General features: G+C 32.3%; 1 protein-coding gene across 3 annotated transcripts; it reads left to right on the forward strand.

The window, feature by feature from the left end:
* Window positions 1–27,537, forward strand: LOC143042536 (alpha-N-acetylgalactosaminidase-like). 3 transcript variants are annotated; one of them, XM_076214907.1, is made up of 9 exons: window positions 1–86; window positions 4,846–4,963; window positions 5,775–5,952; window positions 6,815–6,989; window positions 7,648–7,822; window positions 11,935–12,029; window positions 12,793–12,954; window positions 21,532–21,729; window positions 23,688–27,537. In XM_076214907.1, exons 3-9 carry the CDS (start codon window positions 5,792–5,794, stop codon window positions 23,958–23,960), a joined length of 1,239 nt encoding a protein of 412 aa, XP_076071022.1. In that variant the 5' UTR covers window positions 1–86; window positions 4,846–4,963; window positions 5,775–5,791; the 3' UTR covers window positions 23,961–27,537. The 3 variants fall into 3 exon arrangements, with proteins under 3 accessions (XP_076071022.1, XP_076071023.1, XP_076071024.1); XM_076214908.1 differs by lacking the exon at window positions 4,846–4,963; XM_076214909.1 differs by lacking the exon at window positions 4,846–4,963 and having other exon boundaries at window positions 23–141.
* The last annotated feature ends 269 nt before the right edge of the window (window positions 27,538–27,806 follow it).

Below are 27,806 nucleotides of genomic sequence, written 5' to 3' on the forward strand. Positions count from 1 at the left end.
ATTTTCATCATGTGCCTTTGACTCAATGACTGTAAAGTTGCTAGTTTATTGCATCTTTCATCTGGAAAATATCAACATTTACATGTGTAAGACTTCTCAAAAGTATATTTAAATACTTCACTGTATCTATGTATAGGACTAGTAAGTTGGATAGCCAAATTGCACCTATATTTTTGACAGTTTTTCTTTACCTACGTTTATTTTTTGCTTCAGACAAAAGTGTCCATTATGTTTTTATTTTGTAGATGTATTCACTATATGGTTTTACCAATTTGATTTTGAAGCCATATGGAATCATAGAAAAAAATAACCAGGGACTTTCTATACTAACGGGACTGCATGCATGGGCACTTATAACGATGTCTGACAAATTATCAAACTAATCTCGTATCCGGACTGTTTGCCCTAGGTCTGTTCGCTCTGAGTTCGTTCCCCCATAGATTCCATTCCCACTACTATAAAAATATTAATATTCAGGGCATTGAAGTTGAATAAACTGATTCAGATATTTAAAAAAAAATTGGTATACATATCATGTATATTCTTGCAATTTTATTTATGGAAACATTGAAATAGTTAAAAGTTTATGGCTTGTTTAGGATCATTAATTGTTCAATAATTCGGATCACTGATTATTGTGATACTTGTCTTTTGATGGATTAATAATAAAAACAAACGTTTTGTTTTGATAAAATATTCAGCTTGAAATTAATAAAAAACAATGATGTACGAACTGTAAATTATGAAACGGATTTACAAGTTCATTTATTTGTACGTACATATACTCTAAGACTAGCCATAATGCATACATTCGTGAATAACTGAATATAATTATATTGTTAACAAATATCAATAAACATGATAAAGATAAATACATTGTATTCCTGTATTCTACTCTGCAAATCAAAGGGAAAATGATGAATTGATTGCGGCAATATAAATATTCTGTCAATTTTTCAACAAACTTTAACATATTTTGTTTAAATACTTAAAATAATGCGACAAGACAACAATTAGAAGAAAATAAAAATCCGGGCGAATTGACCCTGGGCGAACAGATATTAGGGCGAACATGAATCAGGGCAAACGGACCTGGATTCTAGCTGACATGGCTAATGTCACATGACTTTATAGCAAATCATTTCACATTTACGAAGTGTTCTTCATATCTATATGTTCAGGTTTAACATGATCTTTGAACTTTGAGGTATTTTTTCGTTGAATTTTCAGTAGCCACCATCTTGTATTCTTGTTTGATATGGAAACCATTTTACACAACTGGGATGTTCTTTAAAACGATACGTCTAAGTTTAATAATTCATCATTAAATCTGATATTTTTTGCCATCGTAAATGGCTATTAAGGTGGTACCCAACACTTTCACTAAAATTAATTTGGCTCGTTTAATTTTCATAAAATTTTGACAAAGTATTTACTTTGACCCTTTAACCAAAATATATAAATTTCAAAAATTTTGAACCAACCATTTTATCAGAAAAATTACACTGGTTATATAGCAGATTGACAAACACCAATTTTGATAATTGAGAAGCTTAATATTCCCTTTACAACACAACATTATTAAAACATTTGGCTGATTTTACAGAGTTATCTCCCTGTAGTGTTAGGTACCACCTTAATCAGATTTTATATTTGAAAACAACTAATAATAATTATATAATCACAATGAACTGTGAAATACGCAAATAATATTTTTGTTTAATTTCTTCAAATATTTTGAACCATTAAATATCAGTCAATGCTTACTCTTCATTTTTTAAGAAATGGATACTTGAAATATAATATTGTTTATGCTAATTTTGGCAACGTTATCGTACATTTTTCTGCTAGTAAACACTTAATCTGTTGATAAATACTGTGGACGTTTTGTGTATATATCTAAATACTTTTACCTATGCTGAAAGACGTGCATAGTATCAAATCATAAATATACAAATTGTTTAGTCTCTAGGAAATCTTGTAAGATTTCCGCTGCTTTTTTGGATAAATAGGTGCAATTTGGGTACTTGGTGCAATTAGAGTACAGTTCAAGATGATCGATCGACAAAGTCATCTAGGAATTTGAAATACATTTGTATTTCTAAATTAAAATTTAATGTAAACAGTACTATATAATGTGGGTGAAGTAAATAAATAATAGACAATTTTTTAGTTCGTTGAATTTCAGTCAAAAAGTTTGGTTTTAGTGAACATTATTCCTGCGTTTGGTGATCTGTTGAAAAAATATGATGCTATATATATTGCATGAATGTTAATAGTCAGCAAATTAAGTTCTATTAAATTATAATCAGCACTGCTGTCATTAGGAAAATGTGATTACGGACCTGGGGTTCAAACATTATTTTGATTTTATCCTGTATAATAATTATATATAATCACCTAGAAGCTTGATGAACTTTAAAAGTACAGGGATACAGGTTGTCCCTAAGTGGAAATGACTTTAAAAGGCTTAAATTTTCTAGTGAAGGACATAAATTGAAAGTAATCTATTAGATTTTTATGGAATTTTGTTTTATAAAGTTTGCATGTTAATTCTGTCTTTTCACTGTTTTTATATCTGCTTTTTTTTTGTCTTACATTGTACAGTGACAGTGTAAGCTGAATTAAATATTTTATCAGAAGTCTTTATTTCTCTTTTTTTTTTTTACATGTACCTTGCAACAAGGATGTATTACTAACACTCTAATATATTCCTTGCTTCGTATCTTCTCTGGGAGCATAATCACACAACTAAAACCTTCTGATCTTGATATGTTACAGTTACATGTACACATCCAACGGACATTGTTACATTTTGCCTCAGTGTCATGTAGCAATTAATCTAAAACCTGACCCCACGCTAATAATATCTGCATATAATCTGACAATCTGTTAAAGAATGTGACTGGTAGTATTGATTAGTGACAGTTCTTTACAGTATTCTGCTTAAATCTATATTTGGAGTGGAGATCTGCGGAAGTGATATTTATGCCTGGATTTGGTATTTACCAGGTATTTTCAAATGTTGTGTTGTTACATAGATAAAGGAAGATGTAGTGTGAGTGCCAATGAGACAACTCTCCAAATAACAATTTATAAAAGTAAACCATTATATGTCAATGTACAACCTTCAACACAGAGCCTTGGCTCACACCAAATAATAAGCTATAAAGGGCCCCAAAATTACTAGTGCAAAACCATTCAAATGGGAAAACCAACGGTCCAATCTATATAAAAAACAAGAAACAAGAAACGAGAAACACGTATAAATTACATAAACAAACGACAACTACTGTACATCAGATTCCTGACTTACATGTAGGACAGGTGCAAACATTTGTAGCGGGATTAAACGTTTTAATGGTACCAAACCTTCTCCCTTTTTCTGAAACAGTAGTATAACATCACAACATAGAAAACCACATGATAAAATATCAATTGGAAGTTTTAACTCAATCAAAAAATGTAAATTAACACACTATGAAAGAAAAAATTTGATCTGCGATACCTGAATGCAAATATACATGTACATGTAGGTTTTATTAGTTTAGTCCATTGTTTAAAGGTGTTGGCCTACTCTGTGTTCTTCTATGTTTCAGTGTCTTATTTAAATGATTTGTGTCACATGATGTCAAGAAACATTAAGACAGGTAGAATTATAGTATTTTATCATCAAAATGATGTGACAATACTAGGATAAACTTGTGAAGAAGGGCAGTGCATGTTAAGGGAGTTCGCTTATCAGTTTCAAAGTAATTAACTTTTCAAAACACTAGTTTATATAGATAGGGGATTAATAAAGGAATCCAAAGAGCAAAAAAAATATATAGGTCACCGTGCTTGTTTTCAAGATAATAGCCATTGAAATTTTGGCGGGGAAATATTCTCTCTTGACTTTTCATAGCTTTATCATTGACAAGTTAAAGTTCTCAAAAACTGTTAAAAAGTAATTAAAAATTTATAAGACTTTAACAGATGGCTTATCATTATACATGTAAAAGATTTACAAAAAGAAAAATGGGGTCACCGGGCAAATTTTGTCAAGGCATTCAAATGGATAAAACCAGAGGATTCCGAAAATCTGACAAAAAATCTAAAACATGACAAGCCAGCTTCCTTAAAAAGGGAACAGGGAATCATAAGAAGGGCACAGCTAGGGCCAGTTGGGCACAGGGCGGACAAACCGCCTAGGTATGAAAATGATCAAGCTAAACTGCATGAAGTTCTTAAACAACATGGCAAAACTTACTAACTTAGATAAAAAATTATATATCCTATACGACTTCCAGTTTATATGAAGTTCTTGAACAACAAAATAGAAGCAATATATATTTTTGTTATGCTCAAACACTGATGTACATGTTCATATATCATGTATATTTATGGCTGTTGACAAAGGCTATGAACGGACAATTTTTAAAAGTAGTTTTGAAACATGGTCTGTCAAAGGGTACTAAAAAAATTCTTTCAGACCAATCACATTCAAGTATTTGTAGATTTGCAAATTGTATTAGAATTATCTTATACATTTTAAGTTGTGACTGAGAATATCATTGTACATGAACAGTTAAAGACATTATGCAATAACAATCTGACATCTGTCATATGCAAGATATCATACTGTGGATTCATTTATTTTCATGGGTATCAATTTTCTTGGAATGCTGAAAACTTACATATTCGTGGAAAATTGATTTCCTGGTTTTGCCAATCTCTGCATACATTTGTACATAACCTATTGAACATATATATGTTATTTGTTGAACATTTGAATTAGTTGTTCCACAAAAATTGGTATCAAACAAATAATAATAAATCCACTATAACTAACATAGATCATTGTAGATATCCAGCAGTCCTAAATCAAATGATTGACAAGTATGAGTAAGAAGTGATTGTATGTATGAAGTCCTTGTAGAAATTTTTGTCTATTGATCAAGTGAAGCATTCTATTCTAATAAAGGTACAGAATGTAAATGGAAATATCTTTAAAATTTGTATATTTATGAATTTCATATACATGTATGGTACAGATTATTATGTTTTCTGGTCTGTGCGTCCGTTTGTCTGTCCTTCCGTCCGTTCGTCCCGCTTCGGGTTAAAGTTTTGGGTCAAGGTAGTTCTTGCTGAAGTTGAAGTCCAATCAACTTGAAACTCAGTACACATGTGCCCTATGATATGATCTTTCTAATTTTATTAATGTCAAATTATTGTTTTGACCCCAATTTCACAGTTCACTGAACATAGAAAATGATAGTGCAAATTTCAGGTTAAAGTTTTTGGTCAAGGTAGTTTTTGATGAAGTTGAAGTCCAATCAACTTGAGACTTAGTATACATGTTCCCTGTGATGTGATCTTTCTAATTTAAAAGCCAAATAAGAGTTTTTACTCAAATTTCACGGTCCACTAAACACAGAAAATGATAGTGCAAGTGGGGCATCCGTGTACTATGGACACATTCTTGTTAAGACTTACTTTGAGATCACTGGGGAAAAAAATCATGGCATGCTGGGAAGAAAAGTAATTATCATAATTTAAACTACTAGAATACTCCCCATGATACTCAAAAACTACTAAAATACTCCTCATGATGCTCAAAGACTACTAGAATACTCCTCATGATGCTCAAAGACTACTAGAATACTCCTCATGATGCTCAAAAACTACTAGAATACTCCTCATGATGCTATTATTTCAATAACACTAATTATCAAAAACTACATTTGTACTAGAATACTCCTCATAAGGCTATTATTTCAATAATACTTTTACAGGTCAGTAAATTACAGAAATGACACAAGTTCTCCTCTGTCTGTTATTATCATTAGTTGTGTTTGAAGTAGGAGATGCCTTAGATAATGGTCTAGCTCTGACACCACCCATGGGATGGATGCACTGGGAACGATTCAGATGTATAACAGATTGTAAAACAGATCCAAAAAATTGTCTCAGGTAAGCACAGTTCTCAAAGAAATCTATAGTACTTGTAGGTAGCTCCCACAATCATTGTAGATATAAATTGTATGATTTATTCATTTAACCAAGAAAAGTAAGTCAAGGCCAGTTGAATCCTTACAGACATACACCTAACAATGATTTATAACCCAAGTTTATCTACATTATTGTACATTGTATTACCCTCATATCAGCATGAAATCTTAAAATAACAAATATTGACTTCAAAATTAAAAAATAACATTGATTGATCATTAAACTATTTAATTAAGTCCAGGTCAAGGTCATCCACATTATGACAGACAGACATGTTTACAAAAAATGAATAATAGCAAATACTTCATATGGTTATAGTGGAAAGTATAACAGACAACACTATCTCCATTTGAAAAAAAAAAACAGAACCAAAAACAACAATGAGCAACATGTGGTCCTGATAGCCTGACTTAATGTAACAGGAACAAAATGTGTTAAGTTAACTTAGTTTTACATGTTTCCAATTTTCGCTTTTGTCTATCTAGAACATAAATTGTATGAGTAAAACACAGAGTTAAAACCTTGCACAGTTCAATCACCAACAGGATGACCATCAATTTGAACAAGGAAATAATAGATGGCAAATAATTAAGAAAGTAGAATCAAAACAAGAAGATAAATAAGGTTACTCAGCTACAGCTGCTGGCTGAAAAGTGCAGCTGAAAAATAACTTGAAATCAGGAACAATGCTTAGGTAAGCTATCATTATAATAGGGGAGTACAAATGTGTACAATAAATCTTGTTAACTTTAAAAAATGTGCTCTATTTAAAAAAGAAATAAAAATACCTTGTTTAAATATAAACAATGTCTTACTTTGTCAGTGAAAACTTGATAATGAGACAAGCTGATAGAATGGCAGCGGATGGTTATCGTGATGCTGGTTATGTTTATCTATCAATTGATGATTGTTGGATGGCTAAGGAGCGCGATTCTAATGGAAGGTTACAAGCAGATCCCATTAGATTTCCAAGAGGAATTAAGTTTTTGGCTGATTATGTGAGTATTTAGATCTGTATTCAACCATTTTTTATTAAGAAATAGTAATTATGTTTTAGGCAATAATTTTATCAATATGATTAATACCTCTTTCTGATTTTTATAATTAATGTTTCAAATTTGCAAACAGATTTAAAAAAAATGATTTTCTTTGGAATCGCTCCTTGAATGATTTGCTAATTTATGAAAGCTTCTTGTATCTTCAAACAAAATGTAGATTTTAGTTAGCAACAAAACATTTTGACATAACTATGTCTTCAAAGATATTTACTGGTAATGCACATGAATACTAAAAGCATGGAATTGTATGACATATAATCCGAAAATGAAAACGCTGCATATAAAAACATAACCAATATGAACAAATAAATATGTGACAATTTCATATGTTTTAGTAGCAAGTTGATAAAACACGATCAGAAAATCCCATAATATTTTTTTGAATTTAGGTAGTTTTATATAAAATATATTGTGAAAAACACATAATATGACAAATACTTATGGCCATGCACTGTTGTTGGATTATAAACTAGAGATACATTTTCTCTATTTAGCTTCACAATAAAGGTTTAAAGCTTGGTATATATGAAGACTTTCTCTATTTAGCTTCACAATAAAGGTTTAAAGCTTGGTATTTATGAAGATTTTCTCTATTTAGCTTCACAATAAAGGTTTAAAGCTTGGTATATATGAAGACTTTGGTACTAGGACCTGTATGGGATACCCTGGAAGTGAGTTCTACTTACAACTGGATGCACAAACATTTGCCAGCTGGAAAGTGGATCTTTTGAAGCTTGATGGCTGTAATGCTGACAGGACAGATATGAAATATGGTAAGTTAAAACATCAATATTCTGTTTTATCGGTTGTTCCACTGTCTATTTCACTCTACTCATCTCTAAATATTATTCCATATAGCCTTAATAGCTTTTACCCGGACATATGAGTGACGTCATAATGTTTGAACCGACATTGATAAGTTTGACCCGAACTTATCAAGTCAACTTCTGGTTGCTGGTGAAACTAAGAAAACACTTCCAAAAGAGGCAAATATAGCCCGATAAATCAATGATCAGGTTATATTGTAAAATATCAGCTGCTTGACACAATATGAAGACTTTTTGATCTCGTTCGCTGCACTCACTTGACAAAAAGCTTCATATTGTGACTCGCAGCTGATATTTTACAATATCAACATGCAGACAACTTGATAATCAGTACACATGAGGACACCTGTCATTCAGTGTCCACTATGTACAAATAAGTCCATCATTCCTTTATTCTGTCATTTATAAATTCAAACAATTCACATGACTTTTTTCCTTATTATGCCTGTGGATAGAGTTTATTTAAAATTGTACTTACACCTACATTTTTTTATATTAATCCCTGAAGAATTAGAGCTGTTTTTTGGTACTTTAGTGAATGATTAGAAATTTCAAATCAAGTTTATGTTTTGTTCTGGTTGAAAGACTTTACCTTGAAACATAACAGTTTGACAAAGGAAATTTCATTAGAATTATACTTGTCCGGATTTTCAAATATGAAAGCTATTTATTAAACACTGTATCATCTAGATATGTACAGCGTATAGGTAGTAACCAAGCGGACATGATTGATCTAACCTGACACGGTAAGAAAATCTTTGTTTTGTTTACATATATAATAGCAATGTGTACTTAATCTAAACATAATTGTTGTTTTAAGAAATGATTTGGTTGTAGGTGAATTATTAGAGAAGTCTCATTATTTTCCAAAAACAAGAATGCTTACTAAAAACTGGCAAATACTTGTCAAACATTGTCAAAGAAGTTGGTGCTTGTCTCATCCAATATGATTCTATATCCACATGATCCATTGCAACACTTTTTTTGATAGAAGGCCACTGTGTGTGCGTAATAAGTATAGCTGTTTCATTAATTGGCATTGAAATCTTTCATACATATGTTATTTTTCGATATTTTATTCCGAAAAGAAGCATTGTGTATGATGTACAGTTTATATGAAATTATTTTTCTATACATCATACTCACCAGCGGCTGTACACAAAAACTTTATTTTCACACTTGTTTATCATGTTTATTACCCAAAATGTTTCATGGAATGAGTAATCATAGGTAGGTTTATGATTGGTAACTATTACTTTTGCCCTGTATTAGCTTTCATTCAGATAAAACATGTATTACTAAATGGCTCAACAACTGTGTCGAAATTGAAAGTTGGTGTTGACATATACAACTATTTGCGCATGTAAAAGTTTTTTATTCTTATCAGAATATAAAAGTTGTCTTATGAATAGGAAAAAATTAAACGCAAACATTATTTGGGAGCATGAATTTCAGATGTTGAGAAATGTACACTGAATTTAGATAAAACAAAACAAAGATTTTCTTACCGTGTCAGGTAAAAATCAATCATGCCCCCTTTGTTAGTACCTACAACCGTGTATCGATGAAAGCAATGAAATTCATTTTTGGATTGTCTGTATGAAACTGTATTTTAAATCCATACCAGACATTTGTCTAGAAAATATTTGTATGTTTTTTCCCACCTTTTTATTACACAAACTTTGTGATTGAATTGTGTGATAATAATATCTCATAAACTATCTATTATCATTACTGTAGTATTTATGCTACCTTGGATCTTGAGTTTTTTTTGTAATAATTTACATAGAGTTTGGATTTCCTTCCAGGTGTCAGAATTCAAGATTGAATTGTATTTCAGGTTATCAGATTTTGTTGTTCAAGTTTATTTCTTATTTATCCAATTCAACAAATTCATACATTTAATACTTTTCTAATATTGAACTATTTTTATGATTTGTAAAGGTTTAAGAATGAGCTACTTTTTATGCACTAACTACCCTTGAACTTTAATACAAAAAATGGTAAAATTGTATTAGTCAGGAGTTTTTTTTCCCGCTATGCTTGTATTTAACTAGTATTTAATTTTTTTGTGTATAACTATAAGTTATGGATTAAGTATTTTTATACGACTGCAAAAATTGAAAATTTTTTGTTCGTATATTGGTATCATGTTGGCGTCAGCGTAGTCGTCGTCCCAATACTTTTGGTTTTCGCACTATAACTTTAGTTTAAGTAGATAGAAATCTATGAAATTTAAACACAAGGTTTATGACCACAAAAGGAAGGTTTGGATTTATTTTGGAAGTTTTGGTCCCAACAGTTTAGGAATTAGGGGCCTAAAAGGGCCCAAATAAGCATTTTCTTGGTTTTCACACTATAACTTTAGTTTAAGTAAATAGAAATCTATGAAATTTTGACACAAGGTTTATAACCACAAAAGGAAGGTTGGGATTGATTTTGGAAGTTTTGGTTCCAACTGTTTAGGAATTAGGGGCCAAAAAAGGGCCCAAATAAGCATTATTCTTGGTTTTCGCACAATAACTTTAGTATAAGTAAATAAAAATCAATGGAATTTAAACACAAGGTTTATGAACACAAAAGGAAGGTTGGAATTGATTTTGGGAGTTGAGATCCCAACAGTTTAGGATTAAGGGGCCCCAAAGGGTCCAAAATTAAACTTTGTTTGATTTCATCAAAACTTTAATAATTGGGGTTCTTTGATATGCCGAATCTAAGTGTGTATGTAGATTCTTAATTTTTGGTCCTGTTTTCAAATTGGTCTACATTAAGGTCCAAAGGGTCCAAAATTAAACTAAGTTTGATTTTAACAAAAATTGAATCCTTGGGGTTCTTTGATATGCTGAATCTAAAAATGTTCTTGGATTTTTATTATTGGCCCAGTTTTCAATTTGGTCCAAATCGGGGTCCAAAATTAATCTTAGTTTGATTTCATCAAAAATTCAATAATTGGGGTTCTTTGATATGCCAAATCTAACTGTGTATGTAGATTCTTAATTTTTGGTCCTGTTTTCAAATTGGTCTACATTAAAGTCAAAAGGGTCCAAAATTAAACTAAGTTTGATTTTAACAAAAATTGAATTCTTGGGCTTCTTTGATATGCTGAATCTAAACATGTACTTAGATTTTTGATTATGGGCCCAGTTTTCCAGTTGGTCCAAATCAGGATCCAAAATTATTATATTAAGTATTGTGCAATAGCAAGAAATTTTCAATTGCACAGTATTCAGCAATAGCAAGAAATCTTCAATTGCACAGTATTGTGCAATATCAAGAAATTTTCAAATGCACAGTATTGTGCAATAGCAAGAAATCTTCAATTGCACAGTATTGTGCAATAGCAAGTATTTTCAATTGCACAGTATTGCACAATAGCAAGAAATATCTAATTGCACAATATTGCGCAATAGCAAGAAATATCTAATTGCACAATATTGCGCACTAGCAAGAAATTTTCAATTGGAGTTATCTTTCTTTGTCCAGAATAGTAGTTGAATCAACTTAAATCATTGTTTTATACAATATACAATGTATATTCACTTTTACTACCAACTGATAAATGAAAACAATCTTTACCATTCAGTGATAACAAGCCCTTTTTTATATATTTATATTTGATGATGTATTTAATTGAGTAGTTATTGTTGCAAACTCCATTAGTAATTTGAATTGAGATCAGTTTTGGAACAAGGGAAAGGGGGATGTGAAAAAAAAAATTGTGGGGGGGGGGGGGGTGTTCAATTTTTCTCATTTCAGATTTCATGAATAAAAAGAAAATTTCTTCAAACATTTTTTTGAGAGGATTAATATTCAACAGCATAGTGAATTGCTCAAAGGCAAAAAACAAATTTTAAGTTTATTAGACCACATTCATTCTGTGTCAGAAACCTATGCTGTGTCAACTTTTCAATCACAATCCAAATTTAGAGCTGAATCCAGCTTGAATGTTGTGTCCATACTTGCCCCAACTGTTCAGGTTCAACCTCTGCGGTCGTATCAAGCTGCGCCCTCTGGTTGCAGATGCCATTCTTTTCAAGAAATGATAAATCTATTTATAGGTTATGAAGCAATGGGATTTTTCCTGAACAAGACAGGCCATCCTATTTTATATCTATGTAGCTGGGCAGCATATGTTTCTCCATACAAAGATCTGGTAAAATTTAACTGCAACTTTGATACAATTTATATACTGTGGATTCATTTATTTTCGTTGGATATCAATTTTTCGCGGATTATTGGAAATTGCATCTAATTTCTTGATTTTGCCAAAGTTGTAGAAAATTTGTCATTTATTGAAAACCCGCGAAAATTGGTATCCAACAAATAATGAATCCACAATATTCATAGAACTGTAAAGATTGTGAGTGAGTTACTTGAATATATTCAATCCTGATTATTCAAACTGAAAATAAAACACAAAATTTTCCCCAAAAAAGAAATTTATAATTTGCAATCTGACGTTTGATTATCAGTGATTTTTATTCTATAGATGATTATTACGGCAAGATAATAGAATGCTTTAGTTGATAATGTTTTTCTTGTGTAACAATTTGGTCTTATTTATCAACCTTTCAGATTTGTTTTATTTAAGATGTTGTACTGAATGTCCTGTAAATATTGTCTTTGAATAGTTGAGAGGGTAAATTAGAAAAAAATGTTACCCAATGAGCCATGTGTTAAACAAAGTAGAATATTAAACTTGTATTTACCCATGAAAAATGTCATTTTACATATGAAAGTATAAAAATGTACAAATGTTAACCCATAAGTAAGCAAAACAATATCCAATATGTTGACTGCAAAATTGTTTTTGAATTTTAGTTTGCAGGAAAATACATAGCTTATATATATATATAGTTGAATGCCTTAACATTTATACTTTCAACTGATCTTTGATGAAAAATATTTAATTTCAGACTGATTATCCAGCATTTAAGAAGTATTGCAACCAGTGGCGTAACTATAGAGATATACAAGACTCATGGGATGTTATGTATGACATCATCGATTACTATGGCAACAATACTTACAATTTGTCAGCCTATGCAGGATCTGGACATTGGAATGACCCTGATGAGGTATTTTATTGTTAAAGATTCTTATTGACTTCAATATCACAACAGTTTATTGCTCTCATGGAAATTCTCAACTAGAGTTTATTCATGGCAAAATAGAGCTTACTTGAGAAAAATATAAAGTGTTTTTTGTTGTTATGCTAAAAAATTATTTCTGACTTTATGCATAAGTTGGATAATAGTATAGAAATAAAGAGATGTGGTAAGTTTGCCAACGAGATAATTATACTTCACTGGAGATCACCATATAGGGATGTAGGCAACTAAAGCCTTAGAGATGTGGTAAGTTTACCAATGACATAATTATACTTCACTGGAGATAAACAGATAGGGATGTAGGCAACTAAAGCCTTAGAGATGTGGTAAGTTTACCAATGACATAATTATACTTCACTGGAGATAAATAGATAGGGATGTAGGCAACTAAAGCCTTAGAGATGTGGTAAGTTTACCAATGACATAATTATACTTCACTGGAGATAAACAGATAGGGATGTAGGCAACTAAAGCCTTAGAGATGTGGTAAGTTTACCAATGACATAATTATACTTCACTGGAGATAAACAGATAGGGATGTAGGCAACTAAAGACTTAGAGATGTGGTAAATTTACCAATGACATAATTATACTTCACTGGAGATAAACAGATAGGGATGTAGGCAACTAAAGCCTTAGAGATGTGGTAAGTTTACCAATGACATAATTATACTTCACTGGAGATAAACAGATAGGGATGTAGGCAACTAAAGCCTTAGAGATGTGGTAAGTTTACCAATGACATAATTATACTTCACTGGAGATAAATAGATAGGGATGTAGGCAACTAAAGCCTTAGAGATGTTGTAAGTTTACCAATGACATAATTATACTTTAATGGAGATAAACAGGTAGGGATGTAGGCAACTAAAGCCTTAGAGATGTGGTAAGTTTACCAATGACATAATTATACTTCACTGGAGATAAACAGATAGGGATGTAGGCAACTAAAGCCTTAGAGATGTGGTAAGTTTACCAATGACATAATCATACTTCACTGGAGATCACCATATAGGGATGTAGGCAACTAAAGCCTTAGAGTTGTGGTAAGTTTACCAACGACATAATTATACTTCACTGGAGATAAACAAATAGGGATGCAGGCAACTAAAGCCTTAGAGATGTGGTAAGTTTACCAATGACATAATTATACTTCACTGGAGATCACCATATAGGGATGTAGGCAACTAAAGCCTTAGAGATGTGGTAAGTTTACCAATGAGATATCTATACTTCACTGGAGATCAACAGATAGGGATGTAGGCAACTAAAGCCTTAGAGATGTGGTAAATTTACCAATGACATAATTATACTTCACTGGAGATAAACAGATAGGGATGTAGGCAACTAAAGCCTTAGAGATGTGGTAAGTTTACCAATGAGATAGTTATACTTCACTGGAGATAAACAGATAGGGATGTAGGCAACTAAAGCCTAAGAGATGTGGTAAGTTTGCCAATGAGATAATTATACTTCACTGGAGATAAACAGATGGGGATGTAGGCAACTAAAGCCTTAGAGATGTGGTAAGTTTGCCAATGAGATAATTATACTTCACTGGAGATCAACAGATAGGGATGTAGGCAACTAAAGCCTTAGAGATGTGGTAAATTTACCAATGAGTCAGACATAATTATACTTCACCTGGGATCAACAGATAGGGATGTAAGCAACTAAAGCCTTAGAGATGTGGTAAATTTACCAATGACATAATTATACTTCACCTGGGATCAACAGATAGGGATGTAAGTTTGCAAATGAGATAATTATGCTTCACCTGAGATCAACAGATAGGGATGTAGGCAACTAAAGCCTTAGAAAAAGGGATGGAGACTTGTGAAACAAATTAAGAACACTTTAACTTATATTATCACAATTATTTGGAATTGCACTGCTCCAATTGATAGCATTGCAAAGGAGATGACTTTACATTACCTATGGTTAAGTTTTTAGCTCACCTGGCCCAGAGGGGCAAGTGAGCTTTTCTCATCACTTTATAGTCAATTTTTAATAATTTTTATTAATTTTGTAAATTTTGTAATTTTTTATTCGTTTATGATATGCACATAGACAAAGGTGAGCGACACAGGCTCTTTAGAGCCTATAGCTTTTATTTAGACAATGATATCTGCCAGAAAGCCATAATCCAGTGATGACGCCACATATTGTATGTGCCTATCCCAAGCCAGGAACCTGTAATCCAGTGGTGATGCCACATATTGTATTAGCCTATCCAAAGCCAGGAACCTGTAATCCAGTGGTGATGCCACACATTGTATGTGCCTATCCCAAGCCAGGAACCTGTAATCCAGTCATGGTGCCACACATTGTGAGTGTATCCCAAGCCAGGAACCTGTAATCCAGTGATGGTGCCACACATTGCATGTGTCTATCCCAAGCCAGGAACCTGTAATCCAGTGATGATGCCACACATTGTATGTGTCTATCCCAAGCCAGGAACCTGTAATCCAGTAATGATGCCACACATTGTATGTGTTTATCCCAAGCCAGGATCATGTAATCCAGTGATGATGCCACATATTGTATGTGTCTATCCCAACCCAGGAACCTGTAATCCAGTCATGGTGCCACACATTGTGAGTATCCCAAGCCAGGAACCTGTAATCCAGTGATGGTGCCACACATTGCATGTGTCTATCCCAAGCCAGGAACCTGTAATCCAGTGATGATGCCACACATTGTATGTGTCTATCCCAAGCCAGGAACCTGTAATCCAGTCATGGTGCCACACATTGTGAGTGTATTCCAAGCCAGGAACCTGTAATCCAGTGATGGTGCCACTCATTGCATGTGTCTATCCCAAGCCAGAAACCTGTAATCCAGTGATGATGCCACACATTGTGAGTGTCTATCCCAAGCCAGGAACCTGTAATTCATTAATGGTGCCACACATTGTATGTGTCTATCCCAAGCCAGGAACCTGTAATCCCGTGATAATGCCACACATTGTATGTGTCTATCCCAAGACAGGAACCTGTAATCCAGTGATGATGCCACATATTGTATGTGCCTATCCCAAGCCAGGAAGCTGTAATCCAGTGATGATGCCAAACATTGTATGTGCCTATCCCAAGCCAGGAACCTGTAATCCAGTCATGGTGCCACACATTGTGAGTGTCTATCCCAAGCCAGGAACCTGTAATCCAGTGATGGTGCCACACATTGTATGTGTCTATCCCAAGCCAGAAACCTGTAATCCAGTGATGATGCCACACATTGTATGTGTCTATCCCAAGTAAGGAACATGTAATCCAGTGATGATGCCACACATTGTATGTGTCTATTCCAAGCCAGGAACCTGTAATTCAGTGATGGTGCCACACATTGTACGTGTCTATCCCAAGCCAGGAACCTGTAATCCAGTGATGATGCCACACATTGTATGTGTCTATCCCAAGCCAGGAACCTGTAATCCAGTGATCATGCCACATATTGTATGTGTCTATCCCAAGCAAGCCAGGAACCTGTAATCCAGTGATGATGCCACACATTGTATGTGCCTATCACAAGCCAGGAACCTGTAATCCAGTAGTGATGACACATTTTGTATGTGCCTATCACAAGCCAAGTACCTGTAATTCAGTGGTGATTCCATGTATAGTATGTGCCTATCCCAAGCCAGGAACCTTTAATACAGTGAATATACCACATATTGTATGTGCCTATCCCAAGCCAGGAACCTGTAATCCAGTGATGATACCACATATTTTTTTCCTTTAAAAATGTCCTGTACCAAGTCAGGAATATGGCCATTGTTATATTATAGTTCGTTTCTGTGTGTGTTACAATTTAACGTTACGTCGTTTGTTTTCTCTCATTTTTGAGTGTAAATTTACATTGCGATAAGACGTGTCACGGTACTTGTCTATCTCAAATTCATGTATTTGGTTTTGATGTTATATTTGTTATTCTCGTGGGATTTTGTCTGATGCTTAGTCCGTTTCTGTGTGTGTTAGTTACATTGTAGTGTTGTGTCGTTGTTCTCCTCTTATATTTATGCGTTTCCCTCAGTTTTAGTTTGTTACCCCGATTTTGTTTTTTGTCCATGGATTTATGAGTTTGAACAGCGGTATACTACTGTTGCCTTTATTTATATTGTATGTGCCTATCCCAAGCCAAGAACCTGTAATCCAGTGATGATGCCACATATTTTATGTGCCTATCCCAAGCCAGGAACCGGTTGTTGTTTTTTTTATTTTTGGTTTTCTTTCATTGCTGTAGTATATATCAGATATCATGTTATCACCTTTATCAACAACCACAACCAGTTGAAAATATTAAGTCTAGTAAAAATTTAAGAAGTCAAGACTGTTCATAAGCTCATTTTCAGATTTTTTCACAATCTCCATGTCCTTTCTTGTTCTTTGGCGAGATATTCATAATGGTTTTAGCTTTTAAGTTTAATGTTTGATATATGTAGTGTTCTAATATAAAAATATGTTTTACTGACAGTATATTCATGATTTTGCACAAGGCTTAATGATCCTTCTTAGTATGCCTGAATCCATACTATGATTTAGTCTATCAAACTGACACCTTTCAAACAAGTGACACTGAAATTAATAGATATTGTAACTGTATTCCTAGATGAACCAGAAAACATCCCCTATAATGCAACCTTATTGGATCATATTACTACTATTAAAATAGAGAGTTTTTAAAACGAAATGCTTGGTTTATCCAAGTCATGGTTTCTGCACTTGATCAGATTAATTTGAAATTTACCACATGACAGAAACATTCTTCAGACATGGTTTTTGTCGAGCCTTAGACTTTAGTCGAAAAAGCGAGAATAAGCGATCCTACATTCCGTCGTCGTCGATGTCGTCGTCGTCGGCGGGTTCCACAAATATTCACTCTGTGGTTAAAGTTTTTAAAATTTTAATAACTTTCTTAAACTATCCTGGGTTAGTACCAAACTTAGACAGAAGCTTGTTTATGATCATAAGATAGTATCCAGAAGTAAATTTTGTAAAAAAAAAAAATCCTTTTTTCTGTATTTTACTTTCAAATGGACTTAGCTTTTCTGTCAGGAAACATTACATTCACTCTGTGTTTAAACTTTTTAGAATTTTAATAACTTTCTTATACTATTTTGGATTTGTACCAAACTTGGACAGAAGCTTTTTTATGATCAAAAGCTAGTATCTAGAAGGACATTTTGTTTTCTTCCAGTTAACATTACATTCAGTCTGCAGTTAAAGTTTTTAAACATTTATTAGATTCATAAACTATCCTGGATTTTTACCAAACTTGGACAGAAGCATCTTACAATCAAAAGATAGTATCAACAGGAATATTCAGTTGATTTATTTCCTCATTTTTGTTGAGCCTGCGATTAACAGAAACAGTAGGCGAGACACTGAGTTCCGCGGAACCCTTACGAAATTTTTAGTGTTATCTTTTGTTTTTCCCATTTGCATTTGATGGCTGTTATTATGATATAGTTGTAATTTTATGTAAGTACTCTACTGGATGACCATTAATCTATGTTGAAATGTATTTTATAGTAAGCCTAGTTTTGTTTAATCCTCTGATATCATAAAAAGAAAAAAGAAAGTAGATGACAAATTCATTAAATTTATTTGATAATAATGTTAACATTGTTAGTGAATCTACTTATTAAAAAAAATAGGGACGAAAGATACCAGAGGGACAGTCAAACTCATAAATCGAAAATAAACTGACAACACCATGGCTAAAAACGAAAAAGATAAGCAGACAAACAATAGTACACATGACACAACATGGAAAACTAAAGAATAAGCAACACGAACCGCACCAAAAACTAGGGTCTATCTCAGGTGCTCCGGAAGGGTAGGCAGATCCTGCTCCACATGTGGCACCCGTCGTGTTGCTCATATTATAACAAATCCGGAAAATAGTCCAATTCGGTAGGTCACATTCATGAAAGGGAAGGGGATTGTAGTTACGACGTTAGGAACCTATCCGATATCATTTGAGAATCGGTTATTCCATAACGGTCAACCAACTCGTGATGGCGTCCGTAAAATTAACAGCAGCAACCCTCTATCAAAAAAATCATGATAGGAAATGCAAGCACGGGAATATCGTATCAATTGGGAGATATATACCTCGTATGCAGGTACTGCTGGAATGTTGCTACTTAAAAATGGAAAGTTCACAATTGGGAAGCTGAAATCATCTCTTTTGTCGTAAAGTTTTGTTTTCAACCGACCCTCATTTTCTAGATTTAAGTCAAGATATGATGCCGACTTAACTGTATCTGTTGTATCCTTTATCTCTAGTTCGATGGAATAGATGCGTTCAACGTAGTCACCAAATTTTGAATTGTTTAGCGAAAAAACATCATCTATATAGCCAAAAGTAGAGTTAAAGGATATTGCTAATTTCTTATTAATAGTTTCAATTTGCTTTTTTTGCAGTAACCTTTGAAACAGTATAGACAAACTGAATATATTTTATTGTTTTCTCCATAGCTAATAATAGGTGGCTATGTCTTGAGTTTTAATCAACTGTATATATTTGTGTTTATATATCTGTAGCTAATAATAGGTGGCTATGGCTTGAGTTTTAATCAACTGTATAAAGTTCTGTTTATATCTCTGTAGCTGATAATAGGTGGCTATGGCTTGAGTTTTAATCAACTGTTTCGAGTTCTGTTTGTACCTCTGTAGCTAATAATAGGTGGTAATGGATTGAGTTTTAATCAACTGTATAAAGTTCTATTTGTATCTCTGTAGCTAATAATAGGTGGCTATGGCTTGTGTTTTAATCAACTGCATATATTTGTATTTGTATCTCTGTAGCTAATAAAAGGTGGCTATGGCTTGAGTTTTAATCAACTGTTTAGAGTTCTGTTTGTATATCTGTAGCTCATTATAGGTGGCTATGGCTTGAGATTTAATCAACTGTAAATATTTGTGTTTGTATCTCTAACTAATTGTGTATATTAATGATCTTGTTGTTATTTTTTATTTTCATTTTGTTATGTTGTGTCACATTTGAATTGAATATAATAGGTGGCTATGGCTTGAGTTTTAATCAACTGTTTATAGTTCTGTTTGTATCTCGGTAGCTAAAAATGGGTGGCTATGGCTTGAGTTTTTTAATCAACTGTAAATATTTGTGTTTGTATCTCTGTAGCTCAAAATAGGTGGCTATGTCTTGAATTTTAATCAACTGTATATATTTAGGTCTTTCCACTTTGACCTTTTGTTTTTCTTCTGATTATTATTTTTTTTTCTTCTGCCGTCTGAGATGCTTTTTTTGTCTTACAACATATCGAATGGATTTTTTGGCCAATGATGTTGTACAGTAATGGGGGTTTCAAAACTCACCCTGTGTGACTGAACACTCGTTCTTATAGGAGTTATCTCCCCACGTCCCCTTTTTCTTGTTATCGCTGTATCTCTAAAACCGTAAAAGATTTTAGAAAACTGTTTTCACCAAATTGTTCGTCTACTCTTGAGAATGATTTGGTTTATTTTGACTTGAGTGATCGGAAGACATCTTATGGGAGTTATTTCCCTTTGAAAATTTAAGATAGGCGATTTGTTGGATAAATTCATACGTTATAAGTCGTAGAGGCCTACAGTCTATAGATATGAAGTCCTTGGTCCATTTGAAGGAAATTGAGGTCAAGGTCAAAGGTCAAGGTCATGTTATAAATTTTTGAATTTTGCTTGTTATCGTTATTCCAAAGATTTGTGACAGTAAATGATATGATGTGTTTGCCAAATAACTGTTTACAATAAGGCGCAACTTCAACCTATTTCAGTCAAAGTGTTTTGGTTAAGCCTTATATGTGTTTTCTCCCCTTATGTATTTCAAATAAGTATTTCTCCACAACCATACAAGTGATTGACCTCCGGTCTTCCGTTTTGATTTCTCTGACCTATGACCTTGAAGTTGAGATCAAGGTCGAAGGTCAAGGTCATGTTAGAATTTTACTTGTTATCGTTATTCAAAAGAAACTAAATTTTACTTGTTATCGTTATTCAAAAGAAACTGTTTACAGTTAATGATATGATTTGTTTGCCAAATTACTGTTTACAAAATGGCGCAACTTCAACCTATTTCAGTCGAAGTGTTTTGGTTAACCCTTATAGTTTTCTCCCCTTATGTATTTGACATCAGTATTTCTCCACAACCATTCAAATGATTGACCTGGGGTCTTTTGATTTGAGATCACTGACCTATGACCTTGAAATTGAGGTCAAGGTCAAAGGTCAATTTGAAGCTCTAGATTTTGACCTTTGCTAAAAATTATTTTCTGTTCATAATTAAACAATTAAGTCTTCTGCATATACATAATGATCTTATTTTTTTGTATCAATTAGAAGAACCAAATTACATCAACAAGGAGTGACATTTTCTAACAACGTATTTTAAATTTCATTTTTATTATCGAGGTGGAAAGACCTTCAATTGTTCTCTGAAGAATTGGTTTTTAATTGTGTTTATATCTCTTTAGCTAATAATAGGTGGCTATGGATTGAGTTATAATCAACTGTATATATTTGATTGTTTTCTCTGTAGCTAATAATAGGTGGATATGGCTTGAGTTTTAATCAAGAGAAGTTACATATGGGAATGTGGGCTATGATGGCATCTCCTCTTTTTATGTCTGTTGATTTGGAAACCATTCGACCCTCATCTAAAGGATTACTATTGAATAAAATGCTATTAGAGATCAATCAGGACCCTCTTGGAGTTCAAGGTCAGAGAATATGGAAGGTAAGAGTTGTGATAGAATACAGAAGTAGATATAAGAAGATGTGGTATGAGTGACAATGAGACAACTCTATATCCAATTTACAATTTGTAAAAGTAACTCATTGTATCATAAACCAATTTTCAAGACGTTTTGGCCATTGACCTTCTTCAGTTTCTTATTTGTTAACTACATGGTAGACATTTTCACTTTCATAATCATTAATATGTTATAGATATTTCCTTAGAAACTTTATATCGTCATAAACAAGAAAACCTTTATAGGTCAAAGTACGGCCTTCAACATGGTGCCTTGGCTCACACCTAACAGAAAGCTTAAAGGTCAACTTTGATCTAACTATGTAATTGAATCATTCAAAGAGTAAATATGATATTGAAATCAGAGTGAAATTGTAATAAAGATTACATAATAACTATACATCCACATTTCATTTGGGTTGAGAGAGAAAGAATGGTGCAGTGAATTGTTTCATAATTATTATTTGATATTATCACTTTGAATTAGTTTTGAGAGTAATTTAAAGTTAATTCATTATTTAACTCATTGTAAATTTATGGCAAGCCGTTGTGGAATTTATTTTTTCTATTTATTAAAATTGAAAATCATTTATAGATATTAATAAATGATTTTTTAATATTACAAAATAATTTTTTAATATTAATAAATCGAATTTTTAATATAAAAAAATACTGACATTTTTTATTATTAATAAATCGAATTTTTAATATTAAAAAATACTGACATTTTTTAATATTAATTCATGAATTTTTAATATTAATAAATAGGGTATAAATTCCACAACTGCTTGCCAAATAAATTCATTTAGTCTATAAAGCAAAGAAATTAAATCTTAACATTTGTTATTAGAAAGGGTCCTGCAAATAATAAAAAGATGTAATGGTAGTAAATTTATCATATCAAAAAAGTAATTGCTGTTCTTCACTTTCCCAGTTGACTCCCCGTTTGGCTGTTGGAAGAGTCTCCTCTCCCTAAAATTCTGGAGTGTACTTACCCCTTTGATCTGTGTGATGATGTATAGAGTCGTCCAATCATAATACCTTATTATGAATCTGCAGCGGCGACTCTTGTCTTCCACCCTTCCTGTATGTTATATTGACCATTGACTTACTAGAAAAGTGCTTATATTAGTATAAATATATGGTTAGTATTGCCGCGCTTTGAGTTCATGCGTAACTCATGCCATTTGAATATAAATATATATCATTTAAATAATCATAAATGATAAAAAATTGCATTATTAACTTTTATCATACTAATTTAAATATTCAGTATGTAAAGCCAAACATAGCTTACAAAGCTATAGTTTGTTTCAAAATACGCAGCGCAAACTATTTGTCGTCAATCGTCAAGAAACATGAATATGAAATATGATTATGATATGAATGTGAAACATAAAACTGAAAACACAAATAATACAAACATTATATATTTAATACATGGAACAAAATGGATACATATACCCGGTGACATGAAGGTAATGAGTTTTGTCTGACCTGGACCTCATTTTGTGAATCATAATATTGATTATGTTCAACATCAACTTTTAATGATTAGATATGTTTCTCAGTAACATATTAAACCCTATTGTAAGAAAAGTGATATAAAAATTGATTTATTAGCTACATGTATTTTACACTCCTTTACATAGGTAGAGACTTTAAAAAGAAAGTTTGCATTGAAGTTTCCATTCCAGCTTTTATAGATAAGCTTAATGCATGGTAAATCTTGTCATTATACTTAACTTTGTTTTAATGTCTTATGCATTAGCTTTCTGTGTACATTTTCAGGGGATTTTTCTGATATGACATATCATTACATTTTGTACTTCTTGTTTCTGTTATATGTGATATTGTATTCTTTAATTTCTCCTTTTCTGTTTTTCTAAGGTATTTAACATATGATATTAAAACTTTAAATATGTGAATGCATTTGATTTCAGTTTAGAAAGTTTGAAATCTGGCAGCGACCCCTTCACAAGGCACACTCCTATGCTATAGCTGTTATAAACAGTGACAATGAAGGTGTTCCAAGGACAATAAAGTTGTCATTATCTGAGTTTGGAGTGACTGGTTCCCCAGCCTTCAATGTTACTGATGTATTTGATGGTACCAGCCATGGTGTGGCACATGTTAATGATCCATTCATATATGAAGTTAATCCAACAGGGATATATATGGTTCGACTGGATCCAGTCATGTCATGGAAAAGATGAAAGAAGATTAAAAGAAAAGAAAATTTACAATGAATGTGTGGTGTAAGAAGATAAACTGTATTATAGAAACTGTTGAGGGTTAAATGTTTCAGGTATTGTTTTATTGTATGCCACGAATGTTGCAGAATGCAAGACCTTGGGATTACTATCTGGTGGAGGGGGTGACGTTGTAGATCAAGTATATAAATAGTTATATATCAGAAGGAACAACACTATGATGCTTTATACCTTGTTGATGCCTTATATTACAAAGTTTCCTCCTGTCATGTCTCAATTGTACTTCACCTCATTGTCATGGTTCAGTGACGGCTTGAAATACTTGCTTATTATCAGTAATAGGAAAAGTATGCATAATTTGGTATACATGTAGGACTTGGAACCGTGATGGTACTCCAATCCACGTTGGTCACACTAAAGTGTGATGGTCCACGCTAAAGTGCGTTGGTTAACACGCTGAAGTGTGATGGTGGCATTAAGATACTAACTTGTTGATAGCTACACTGAAGAGCTATGGTAGTTACGCTGAAGTGCGATGGTCTGCTTGTGATATAGACGGTACAAAGCAAAATTTACATAAGATGTTTAAATGAAATAAAATTATTCAGATTTGACGAAAGTAGCTGCTAACCTCGCATTTGAAAGATCTTTTAATTTCTATTAAACTGAAATTAGCTGATTCGCTGCTGAGGAAAATAAAATAAATGTAAAGAATCCGTATGAACCAGTCAGGTTAATTTCGACATTACATATTGTGAAAATTAAATTAAACACTGTAACCACAATGAAATAAGGCTACAGTGACGGTGTTCTTACACATCAACTTGATATAATAAAAACATTGCTAATGCTAGTAAGTAATTTTCATCATTAAAATGTCCACATAAAATCGTATATATCATGCTTGAAGAGAAGTAAAGTTTACTATTTATATCAAGACATTTTATTCGAACAAAAGGTTTGAGTCATTCTTCCAAATACTGGTTAGTTCTTCTGCAAACCTAGACCAGCCCTGGCCTCGGTTACTTTTTTTTTTCCACTGACAACAAGAAATAAGTCACTGAGGCCAGGGCTGGCCTACTACAAACCAAGCACATCTGTTTGCCGCTTTGATATAGCTAAATAGCAAAATCTATTTTTTTGCATGTGAATCTATGTTGTATTTGATGTAACGTTGTATATGAAAACGTCACATGATAAAAATGTCATGCCAAACCATGGCACTTCAGCGAGAGAACAATCGAACTACCGTGTCTCCATCGCACCTCCGAAGCCTACATATATATTGCTTAAAAATGCAAATGTTTTATCTGACATCTACCTCATTTTTAGGGTAATCAATCAATGTCAAGTCTGTATCTTAGATCCTCTTAACTTTTAAGAGTATGACAGTCCCTCTGGTATCTTTCGCCCCTCTTTTTTAAACAATAAGACAAATATATTTGGTGTATGATTGATTGTAAACTTGTCTGACTGGCAGGTTTCATCTGACATTGATTTTCATAGTCATTAAACAATATTAAGTTTCCATCGTTATGTTTGTGTCTAAGGTACTGTAAGCAATTGTTTGGTGTAAGAAATGATTGTAAGGTGTACATATCTGTCAGGGTTCATCTGACCTTGACAACATTTTTATGGTTCATTGGTTACTGTATACTTTTAACAATTTGATCTGTTACTGTTAGCAATATGTTAACATTGGATATTTGTTGTATGGTATTATATAAGGTGTGCATGTCTGTCTGGCAGGGTTCATCTGACCTTGACTTCATTGACATTAATCATTAATAATAATAAATAAGTGTATGTGATACTTGTAGTAAAACTTCATAATACCAACTTTCAACATAAATGCAATCATGATAAGTAAAGCAGGCGAGACATTTATCATGTTCACTCTTGTGTTATTACTTATTTTCCAGTTGTACTTAGATTATGTATAATTCTCATAATAAATTGTTCAAGAACATATGTATAAAGAAAAAGAAAAAAATATTTATATTGATTATCTGAAGAAAAAAAACTGCATTATTTGTGACTAGTATTCATGTTACTCAAGTTTAAGTTAACAGGTGATGTTTGTTAACTTGTTTTTTTTTTACTTTTATTGCTGGTAACATTGTTGTTAGTTCTTTTCCTCTAATGATTTTAATGCCCCTTTGTCTCATTCCAATTTTCACAGTTATTAATCAAATTTTGAAAATTTAATGCAAATTGTTTCTATCCATCCTTCTTTTTATGGAAAATTGGATGAGTTATATTAGAAATATATACATATAAAGATCTGAATTTCATCATTTAAATGATGTCTAAATGTCTTTATGCTTTCTCATTGTACTTTTCTTTTCATTTAAGAATTGAAGGCTTCTTTGTTGTAAATTCATTGAGGTGTAGAAGCGTTGATGGATTAGTACATTTTGTATGAAGCGCGAAAAAAAATGTATGCACAGTCAACACCTTTTCAACCCTATGAAATTACTAAAAGAATCATTCAATACTTATAATTATATATTTTCGCTATGATCATGAAAATACAATTATTACTATCTAGTTTTTCTGTTATTTACCTGAACACTTTATTATGGAAATGTGTGTCATCATGTATGTTACAATTCATGCAATTAATTTTGAAATGAAGAATGACACAATATTGCTGTTATCCAATTAAAATAAAGTATAATAATGAAACGTACATCTTATGTAATTATTATGAATTGAAAATCTAATTGGTAAGATTTTATTTAATGAAAAAAGGCAATTTTGACTTCGTCATCTTATTTCATAAAATTTAATTTTTCTAAACCATGATGAAAACTAATAAAATTGAGAATGGAAATTGGGAATGTGCCAAAGAGACAACAAGTTTACATTATAACACTTCTATTTTCCTACAAAAGTTCTTAGACTTATTTAAGTTTTTTGATGCATGATTTCTTTACCATACCGTCATTATTCATATTATGCACTATGGCTTTAATTTGTCTATAAACATTTCCCTAAATGTTTGAAATGTAAAATAGATTTGAAAACTTGCAGTAAGTACTTTACAGTGAATACCATTACATTTATGAGAGACAATTCACATTTTATGAAAAGATGGAATTAGTCCTTAAATATTTACTAAAATTCACAGAATCACAGATTCACGTTTGTGATTTACAAAATATAGATGCTATTCTGAACATTGACCCAATTATAAATGCTGTAGAAATATGTACCTGGTTTTGAATATCTATCCAAATATAAAAACCGACATTTTTTAACTGCCAAATAACTGTCAGAAGTAAGTAAAAGATTTCAGATCTAAAGTAATTTATTTTGATTCAGGATTGCTTTTGAAAACTTAAAAATTTTGCAATAATTTGTGACAATAATGCCGAGAAACATTTTGATTTAATGTGTTTCTGACCGTATGAGAATTTGGACCATACACATATGGTCTAGACTGTATGGATATACTCTAACAGTCAGACCATACGTGATCATTAGATTCTCGTACGGTTGTGGCCTCTTGTCTATGTCTTTAGAAAACACACTGTATAGATTTAGAAATAATAAAATACATTTCATCATTACTTCACTATGTGTTTATGCTGTTGTTTTATTATTGAATTATAGTTACATTTGTATTATTTGTATTGTATTATACACTATACATTATAAAAATAATATTGGGAGAATGGAAATGTGGAACATATCAAAGCAACAACAACCCAACCAAAGAGGAAATAACAGCCGAAGGCCACCGATGGGTCTTCAATGCAGCGAGAAAATCCCACACCCGGAAACGTGCTTCAGCTTGCCCCTAAACAAAAATATATTCTAGTTCAGTGATAATGGACATCATAC

This window comes from Mytilus galloprovincialis, chromosome 8 (assembly GCF_965363235.1).
Source record: "Mytilus galloprovincialis chromosome 8, xbMytGall1.hap1.1, whole genome shotgun sequence".
NCBI classification, from domain to species: Eukaryota; Metazoa; Mollusca; class Bivalvia; order Mytilida; family Mytilidae; genus Mytilus; species Mytilus galloprovincialis.